The 11,072-nt window shown below is 38.6% G+C and overlaps 1 protein-coding gene across 1 annotated transcript; it reads left to right on the forward strand.

Moving 5' to 3' along the window:
* Positions 1–343: 343 nt before the first annotated feature.
* LOC137256346 (basic helix-loop-helix transcription factor scleraxis-like) lies at positions 344–9,982 on the forward strand. Its single transcript, XM_067794126.1, has 2 exons — positions 344–877; positions 9,901–9,982. The coding sequence occupies exons 1-2, from the start codon at positions 401–403 to the stop codon at positions 9,958–9,960; spliced, it is 537 nt and encodes a 178-aa protein (XP_067650227.1). The 5' UTR covers positions 344–400; the 3' UTR covers positions 9,961–9,982.
* The last annotated feature ends 1,090 nt before the right edge of the window (positions 9,983–11,072 follow it).

An 11,072-nucleotide genomic window follows, 5' to 3' on the forward strand; every position in this document is an offset into this window, starting at 1 on the left:
AAAAGAAAAAGCTACAAACACACTCTTTATTGTTCGGAATAAATTGACCTTGATAATATTAGCATTACTTGGATTTTCCCAAAAATCTGCAGAAAAGGGTCTGCCATAGTGATTAACCTTAGCTCCGCCCTCACGTTTTCACCCACCGTTTCAAATGATTTATTACCCTTAAGCCCCTCCCCCTGACCTATGACCCTTAACTAATATGATATAGAGGGCGCTTCCTCACACGGATACTTATGTATGGAACTACCAACACTGTCATTACGCACAGTCACAATTCTTGGGAATTTGTATCCATATGTGTTTTCATCTGATACAAAGGAATGGTTCGATTTCGTAAATATATTGTGTAGACGTTTTGGAACGTTGCTGTGAGGGAAGTTTTGCAGGAAGAAACATGGGAGATGAGAAAAAGAAGAGCTCGGAAAGCAAGAAACCAAAAGTTGAAGAAGGGTCTGGAAATTTATCCGATAGTAATGGAAGTGGTACCTCTACAGAGGACACTTCTAAAGGCAAAAATGGGTCCAACAGGAAGAGAAAGCAATCATCTGCGGATTCAGAAATTGATAATGGTCTCCCCCCTCAAAGGTTCGCCGCAAATGCAAGAGAGCGAGACAGGACGCATAGTGTAAATACCGCCTTTATCACACTAAGAACTCTGATTCCAACGGAACCTGCTGATAGAAAACTTTCCAAAATTGAAACCCTAAGACTAGCAGCGAGTTACATAGCTCACCTCAATACGGTCCTTATGGTTGGGACTGACTGTCTTGACCAGCCGTGTGTAAAACACCAGGCCATGTTGCGGGGAAGCATGGACCCTATGCCCAAACCAGTGTGCACGTTCTGTCTCAGCGCAGCCAGATCCAGGACGGTAAGTACCCGAATGTAAACGAATGACTGTTAGCAGTCAGGTAAGTAAAAACACACACACGCATTTACCGATATTGAGTAACTGGTGAATACACACCTGAGTTCTATTTTGTAGAACATACACCGTTGAACTCAACATATCGGTGTACCCGACGACCTACCCCATTCTGTAGAGAGATAATTACCACCATCTGCTCCAAAAGAAGTTGTCAGAGGGTAGTCTGAATAGGAGAAATTTCGTCTGCTATGTTAACTGTCACATGAGACATGTTTGAAAGGCGATCACAGCTGGTCAAGTTTTTGATTGACACCTAGTTCTCATCACCCCCAAAATGACGCTGGCCATCTGTATCAGTTTCATTTGCCGTTATCAGCAGGAATACTGCGGTCCAGTGGGTGGAGTCTGTCACCGATTGCTAGTTGCTATTATCACTTACAACATATTAGATAATATATACAGATTTGCGCGAGCGACGCATGGAAAATATCCTAATCAGGGAAATCATTGTCACAAATTTACAAATATCTATTATTGTAATGTGGACAGTTTACGGAAATGAAGATGACTTCGGTATCACACAATACAAAAGTTTATCAATATGAAAAGAGTTTCCAGCGTTGAGGTTTAAGAAAGTCCCAATCCATGACAAATGGCAAAGGCTGAAAGTCATATCGATTAACCTCAATAGAAACAGCCGACTTTCAGAATATTGTCATATTTATGAAATATCGAAAAAACTATGCTGCATGACAAATAATTAGGCCATAAACAGTACAATTAGAAATTATAGTGTATAAAATTAAACTCTGCGTTATCAGTTACACTCCCCGGATGCACCGTTGACTAAATCGTATTATTCCTCACTGTTATCAGACGTTCACTTATCCAGAATGTGGCAGCAGCATGTGCCAGTAATTATAGAAACGCAATAATTAAGCCTACATTCCTATAACTATCCAAGCGAAACGTTTCTGTTGTGTGGATGGACACCACATGTACTTATATTGCATGCGGAAACTAGTCTTGTGTACACACACAAACTACATGGATGCAAGTTTTCAGACTGAACATTCTCCCAAGTCAAACATATTTGTCTGAAAGTGGGGAATTTATGAGATGTAACGGTAATGAACCGTAAACACGAAGTGAAAAGCGACAAAACTATATGCGTCGACGTGGGAAAATATCAAGTAGTTGAAACGTGGAGGACGTGATACTTTGATTGTAATAATGTGCTATTGTAATTGTATATATACACATGTTGGGACTTGTTTCGTGTCACTTCGAAGATCTTATGTAAAATAAACGTTTTTTATCTGAATATTCAGTAATATGTAGTCGGCATTCATGTAGGAAGAATGTATATTCATATCCTGGGAGTGTGTTCAGACAAGTCATGACTGCTACTCTTGTGTAAAATAGCGCTGTACAAAATATACTCGAGTATTTTTTTGTTTTTTTGTTTGTTTTGTTTTGTTTTCTGAGTTGTGATTCATTACTGACTGGAACTTAAACAATAATTCGCATGGAAAATATCCGATGATTTGTTTTCAGCTGTTGCAATATTTTTTTTCTAAATCTCAAAACGATTTTTGGAAGATAGTAGTTGTGTTGTTTTCTGTTTATGTTAAATATTACATACTTTAGTGCAGTAAATTGACCACAATCTACTTGTTCAATGTAAAAAAGCACACAAAACACTGCTGATCTGAGTTTTAGGAAGGTGCACGAATTCAATTTGTTTTGAGAGCAAACGTGCATATGTTGCGGCGGAATTCGAGATGGACCTAAGGATTGTTAACTCAAAGCACTCCTATAAAAATATTATTACTGATGCAAGAAAATACTAACTGACGCAATGAGCATTTGTGTACAAAAGGACAGAACATTACTATAAATATGTCCGATAAATCCAGAGCATATGTAATGGAAGAGTTCGTATCAAATATATAAAATCTGTTTATTTTCCACTGAAGAGACTAAAGACATAATCACGACAATGTCATACGGATCCGATCGAAGACAATAACTTAACCCTAATCAAAAATTGTTGTTCGAGAAATTGTTGTCTTGAAAACGCTTTTTGTTCGAAGAAGCGGAAATTCTTTTCATGAGGTGATATTTATGTGACGTCCTTACGAGTTTGTCTCAAGTGATCCTGATGTCCCAGAAACTTCAGTCACATACGTATGCATCGATCCGGCTATTGAGCAACTCTGGGCCTTCTCTAGCTGTTAGTGTTGGAAATTTCTGGTATTTCTAATACATTTTCAGTTTCACTTGACAGTAGTCTGATAATACTCGAATTTATTAACCGCATTAACTACTTTGCAGTAAATACAGTATGTGTATTTAATTACCAACTGACAACCTGTCCGGTTTCACTATCGCATTATAAAACTAGTACAATGTCCTGTGTGTGCATGTATTCTAATTATTTGATTCACGCGAACATGGGCATAAGTATGAAACATATTGACGCGTCATTAGAGATGGAAGAAAGTACTCATCCTTCATTTATGTCAGTGCAAGCCACATTGCCATCATCATCACTGTGACTGCTGCTTGTTACATGGTGGTGCGGAGTCACACATTAGTCAGTTGCTCTACACTAGACGTGTGTGCGCTAGTATCGGTTGAAAGACGCTTGGTCGGAACATACGCCGCCAAAGCCTAAACTTTCTGGAGCGCCGGATACTGTTCTGGAGCGCCGGATACTGGCAAATGAGGAAGCCGCGCGACACTGGTTCTCTGAGACGGGCGACACATTGCTGGGTGAAACATAGGTATTCTGTCACTGACTTCATATGGAAACTGACTCCATGAACACATGGAGAATCGGAAAGGGGACATGTCGAAGTGTGAATTATGGATGAGGGTATCAGAACAGAATATATATTGTGTACAGGAGACATGTCGGTGTGTGAAAAAATGGTATTCTTTGTGGCAGAATATATAACTGTGAGAATAATCGATAGTGTTTGTGAGAGAACGCATAACTGAAAACAATCGATAATTTTTGTGACAGACCATATGACTGTCAGAATAATCGACAGTGTTTGTGACAAAACACATACGTGTGAGAATAATGGATACTGTTTGTGACAAGACATATGACTGTGAGAATCGTGGCTATTCTTTGCGGCAGCACTATATGAGACTATGGGTATGATTGTGTAAATTATGGATATTTTCAATCTGATCATTTTCGGAAGAAAACACTTTCGAAAGTTAACACAGCGATTAAGTAACAGTTGCATACGATTCAATGACTTATGCTAGGCCCTGTCAATCTGGGGTCATCGTCTAGGTAAAAGGAAATTGTATTTGCATAATTGGAGAATTTCAGTTAGAAGGTAACTATTATTAGAAAAACATTTAGAACATATTACTGGAATTTGATGATCAAAAACAACAAACAAGAGTAGTTGTACTTGCGCAAAAATGAACTTCAGATATACTTTAATCTCTTTGTTTCGTATCAAATGGTATCCTGAAGTCCTTAATTCATGAGAAAATATAGATAGTTTTGATAGATATTATTACAAGATTAGGAAGAATGAAATTGAGTTTGTTTCCACGAGACTGTATAAGGAATGATTCGCAGCTTTGTAGAAAAAAGATCAGCGATGAGAAATAGTGAGCCACGTAATTACAATTCTAGTCGTCTTATCCTTTATTATATTTATTCCATATACATACATTTTAACATACTATAGAGCCGTGTCACTTTCGTGAATTTGCCATAATTTGACAAAAGTCACCTTTTCAGTTTGGGGTGCAAATAGGTGGTTTTAAAAGTCGAGGTACCTGTCACTAATCTTTTCCACTTTTCCACGCAAAATAAAACCACAAATCCAGGTTAACAATATTGACTATGGACTGCAAGTAACAGATCAAACTTATTGAATATCGACTGCAAGTTGACAGGTCAAATATAGTGACTATCGGCTGCAAGCAATAGGTAAAATATAGTGACAATCGGCTGCAAGTAATAGATCAAATCTAATGACTATCGACTGCACGAAACAGATCAAATATACTAACTGTCGACTACAATCCACAGGTCAAATATAGTGACTGTCGGCCGCAAGTAACAGGTAAAATATAGTGACAAATGACTGTAGGCGAAAGATGAAATGTAGTGACTATCGACTGCCAGCGACAGGTGAAATATAGTGACTATCGATTGCAAGTAACAGGTAAAATTTGGTGACTATCGGCTGCAAACAACAGGTCAACTATGGTGACAATCGACTGCAAGGGAAAGGTCGAAAATACTGACAATCGCCTGCAAGTAACACGTAAAATATAGTGACTATCGACTGCAAAACGTCAGACCAAATATTCAGACTATTGACTACAAGCAACAGGTCAAATATAGAGACAATAGACTGCAAGTAACAGGTGAAATATAGTGACAGTCGACTGCAAGCTACAGATGAAATATAGTGACTATCAAATGCGAGTAATAGGTCAAATATAGTGACTATGGGCAGATCAAATATTGTGAATGCACTTCACTTAGGCATCACATATGTAACTGTTTATAAGTATAATCGTGCAATAAATAGTGGTTCGTCTTAATATTTGATGGTTTGAAATCCATTATTTACAGTAACATGAATTTACAGTGCGGTGGCAACCATGCCCATGCCGGCTGAGTCACAGCATTTCAACTGTTAGACACACGCGTCTCTGTTTTTCTTAAATGTCTCTGTCCCAGGCTTTGGCTCTGACACATTGTTACCCCCGATTACCCAGATTGCCTGTCAGGATCTAGAAGGTTGTGATCACGTGACATATCCCTCCGGGTGGGGCGTTCTTTTTCCAGATATTTAAAATCATATTGTTGGTAGTTGAGGGTAACGATGTGCCAGGTTACTCATCATATGCCATGAAGCTATGTTCTATGTTGAACAAATACTTTTGGTGATAAATTAGGTCAAACGTAAGAGGAACCTGTAGCTACATGCTTAACTGAAAACTCAACCTTGATATGGTAACATTTAATACTGATAACTTTGTATTTCCCCGAGTGGTGACGGGACAGCATATGAAAACAACCTTTTATTATAACTTGTACATAGCATGATGACGAGCATAGTGGATCATCAATAATCAGACAAAGCAGTAAGAACTTACAACATGCTGAAGCTTAACTCCAAAGGAACTTTTAGGAAGTGTTGAAGTTGAATGTAGATCAAACCTACATACAAACATACATACCTACATACCAACATATATACAATACCCAACGTTATTCAAGAAAAATACCCCGTGTGATATGCAATATATACTACCATCAAAGGTTTAGACTCACTATGTGTTATGTATGGTTGCATCGAAGACGAATTTCTCCCCTAATTTGGGGAGAACCAACAGCAAGCCTTAATTGCAAATGTTATACACTAACATCATGCACCGAACTGCTGTAAAACACCCTTGGAAATCGTGCTTGTCAAAAGCAGCGTTTTGTTATAACGTTTTGTTAAGAAATCGACGATTTTCACTGACTTTTATCATTTACTGAACTACTGGCAATACTCTTTTCAACTTCTCGAATTTGTTTTACAATACATCATTGCACATTTACTGTACCTTTAAACAGTATGGAATATTTTTCAAGATTTAATTTAGAAAAGTTGACTGTAGTAAGTGGATACATTTACAGTAGTGAGTCTTAGTGATGGATAGTGATGGATAGTATAATATAGTTTTGCCCTGAAACATGATTGTGAAAGTATGAGGACATTTTACACTCAATATAACACAATTTAAATTGGTAGCTAATTATTTACATAATTATGATTTAAATAGCTCACACGATTTTGCACCTCCCGAGAGTGAACATTCCACAAGTGCATGTATGGTAGGAGACAGAGGAAACAATAAATGTGAACGTTCGAGAATTCTTACGAAAATAATAGAAACGAAATACTTAGAGCAGTAGCCATACTGAAGTTTATTTTATTTCCCAGTCTCTGCAGCCCATTCATAAGAATGCAATTCAAATCAGGCACACAGATACACGTGCACGCAAGCATACACGCACAGATAATCAATGCGTTTCTTTCCCCAAATAGCGCTTTCTAAGTGTAAGATCACTCCGTCCAAGCCTCTTAGCGCTTGTTGTGTTGACGTCGACATGGATTGAGTAATGTAGGTTGTAAAGGTGATTCAGTATGGAAAGATTAGGCAAGCTGATAGCTTAGGAGTTCAAATCACTTCAATCAAAAGAGTATTTTTCACCTAAAATGGTGTATTCAAGAGATTCGTAGTTATCGATTAGAATACTACAGCATAAAATACGTATAATAAAATAAAAACACAAGGAAACAAGACACAAAATCATTTTTCTTATGAAAACGTTGATTCATAAAATTTATCTCCCTTCCTACCAATGCGTACGTATCGTGCATGTTATCGAGGAGGAGGAGAAAGGTCACATTCAGTGTAATTCATTTTGCTATAAAGACATGATTGACTTTACTGAGAAGCAGGCAATGTTCGCATCACGGGACATTGTTAATATGTCGCAGTTTACACTAAATCTTCTGTCTCAATGTTCATTGCCATTCGTCACATCATTCATATCTGTTTTTCTGTAAATAGTGCGCAGCACATGGAGATTTACTTATGCCAGGAAATGTGAGAACTTTCTAACATTCTTATACCTGAAAACAAATAGACTTCCCTTCTTTCAGGTTATTACAGAAACGCCTCCCAAATCTGTAAACCGCACTGAAAGACTTCCACAAGTCAGGACTTCTACTGTATAAATTCGCGAGTAAGCGCGTGTAAGGCAAAAGTGCTGTCGTGTGATCCGCACATTTGCTGGTTGCAGTGACGTAACGCGGAGTCATCACTGCGCCGGAGGAAGGTCAATGTAAGGTGATACCCGAATGGTCAGATGATTTATCTGTGTGCTGATAGATGTCTGTAAATGAGCTTTTTGTCTGTCTCAATGGCTTCATCCTATATTTTGTTAAACCAGAATGTTAGCTCCTTGCACCTCTATCCCGAGAAATAGAATACTGATGTTTTGATAGAACAGTACCAGTAACTGATGACTATGAGATAAAATTACTGAGACGACAAAGAAAGGCGAAAAGCTACCCGCGTTAAAATGTCCTCACTTAAAATATAAACTTTTGTTCACCACGCATACAGGCTTTTCACTATTATGTTACTCGTAGAATCATATTCAGGGGTTCAAGAGGAGGCCGGTGAAACATTTCAAAGTGCATCTGTCTTTGTGGAAACACAGACAACCCAGCTGCTACACCTCCCTAATGAATATCAAGACATAAGTAGTATTTAACACCTGTGTACTTGTAACTGAACACCGATGCCAGTTTTACTTGGTGTCCAAGGCCTCATTTGGGTGGATACTGTAAATATTTCACTTAATTATGATAAGTCAACGAACCGTCTTGCAAAGAAATGCGTCGTAGTCAATGACTGGAAGTCAGTTAATGGGTAGGTTTCAGTGTCGGTCACAGTCTTCACTTATAAGTATTTTTACTTGCTCATTATATTTTGTAAATGACATAGGTGTATTGACGTCACACGCTGTGGTTCCAAATAATGGACGTTATACAGACAGGTTATACTTATGGTTTCTAAGAGAATCACATTTAGTACGAGTAAAAATACCATACAGTCCCATATAAGGGTGGATAGTGATAAAATGTGTTCACAGAAACTGGTGCGGTAGACCGGGAAGCCATGTTAACACTTCATCATACGTTCCCAAACAATGTATTGCACAGGTTCGACTCCAGCCAGAGTCCGACTCGGTTCACAGACACCTTCCGACGTAGGACAGCAAATTAAGCACGTGCAATTTCCCATACAAAGGACTCCATTGCAGCAGCCATATTTAACTTTCTCTGATAAACGGATCTCTCCTAGCGTTTCTTGTGACCTTAACAGCTGTCAAAACAAAACACGGGGATACGGTTGACGGGTCTGCACATAAATCCCCCAAACATAAATATGTATTGCGATAGTGTGCATTTCACTTTGGAAGAAACGGGCGTAGAGAACCCCCGTGATAAGTGTGGAGTGCGTAAAGCATACGGGGGTCTTATGAGAATAAACTAACAAATAACAGCCATATTCTCCAACAGGCTATCTTTATTTGGTCCGGCATGTGCTTTCCGTCTTGCTGCGAACCTGTTATGTTTGTGCTGAAGTAGATTTAACAACATTGGTTGAATACATTGGCACAGGGTAGTGGAAACAATACCTTTAAATAATCTTGTGAAAAAATGGGTGTTGATGGAAGATAGCGATGTGAAATTCTTGCTTTGATTATAGAGCCAACGACCTACTGGTGTCCCTGCTACAACCAGAGGTCTTCCACTCAACCACAGTTGTCACAGAATGTGTACTCGCTACATCCACCGCAGGTTACAGTTGAATGTTTGTTAAGAGTGATTCGATGATGTTGCTCTTTCAGAATAACGACACAAACCATTTGGAACTTTCGTCCCTATCCACGTTAGCCATTTTCACTTTTGAAAGGCTACAGCATTTTGTCAGCAAATTTCCAAAACAAATATGCAGGTCCTTTGAAGCCATCTGTTTGTAATGTCAATAGGAGTAATACCAAATATGCCATTTGTCATTTTTCTTGACAGATGTCAGTTTTTGAATCTCTTAACTGAAAAAAATACACACTTTATTGACATGGATGTCGTCAAAAGTCCTAGTACCCTTTCAACACCATATTATGTTACAAGCTTGGCAATGCTTTTGAAATATTTATTGGTAAAAATATTTCCGAAGAAAAACTTTTATACGATCCCTTTCTGCATGATGGTATAGCACCGGTATTTCTAACCTTGCGTATGAATAACTATATAAAACAAATTATGATGAACATATTCTTACTGCTCCAGAATACTCAAAATAACGCCTGGTGTCAAAATATAGATTTCCCTTTCCCATGGCACTGCTTTGCTTAATTGTCATTATTTGTTCCATGTTCAACAACGTATCCTGTTTTATTCCAGGTACGCCCAGAGAGCTGTATGTTTAAAGATGTCCGACACGCAATGCCTATTCGACGATAGCCCAGATGATCCGTGTGAATACTGACCATCAGTAAACATGGCCCAAGTGGACTTCATCCTGCAACCTGACATGCATGCATGTGTTATCAGCCATGATAGAAACCACCCAAATGAAAAAAGGAAAGATGTAAATATTTATCCAGTTAGGAACTGTATGTTGTTTTGAGTCAAGTGGTGATGTCAAGATAGCGAGAAGCAAAGTGTATACACTGTTTCAGGACGGCTGAGTATGGCTTCATCGCTCGTCGTAGTTCCGTAAAGAGTCATTGTGATGACGGTTCCATTCCATGGTTAATTTACACGAAGACATCATACAGCTAAAACTGTTGCAATCCATATTTGCAACATGATTTGTTGTGTAAAGATGGCCAGTGTAGAGAACGTGACCTTGTGTGTCAGAAGAGTAAAGAAAAATCCTAACATTTGACTTTGTGCATTATGAATGAGCTCTAGCCGAACACATCGTTTGAAGCGGGTATGTAGCGATGGTATAGTCACGTGTCGACGAGATACCACAAGGTGTCATTCCTTCGTATGTAATTGTGTACTGGTTTCAGGCTCAATATTCTGTCCTCTAGCCGCATCATCATCGCTGAGGATACTATTCAGGGGGTATTTATTCACATAAACAGGGACTTAGCGTCATATATATATTTAATTGCAGTAAATAATTTCAAACAGAAACAAAGGTCAACGGCAATGATGCAGTCAGTTTGCATTACATTCACATGGCTTTCAATTCGGGCTACGTCCAGCATAGTTTAGGTAGCTGCTCCTGTGTAGACCCGGGTTGAGTGGAAAACTCAATCACTAATTTTCGTTTAAAGAACAGTAATGATGTGTGCCAAATGGAAAAACTCAACCCCCAAATTCTCGTTTAAAGAACAGTACTGTTGTGTGTCAAGTAGAAAGATTCAACTCCCCAATTCCCGTTAAACCATAGTACTGGGGATCGTCAAGTTTCATCAGGACTGACAGCTGTGGAGTCGTAGGACACAGGTCAACAGTTTTTCTTCCTATTCAGGCCCCACTAAGTAACTGAAGGAATTACAGCAAATTTGAAGGAATTGCATCTCAAATGTAAACAAACGCAGCCCACTCGCGAAACAATT

Source organism: Haliotis asinina, chromosome 11, assembly GCF_037392515.1.
Source record: "Haliotis asinina isolate JCU_RB_2024 chromosome 11, JCU_Hal_asi_v2, whole genome shotgun sequence".
Taxonomy (NCBI): Eukaryota; Metazoa; Mollusca; class Gastropoda; order Lepetellida; family Haliotidae; genus Haliotis; species Haliotis asinina.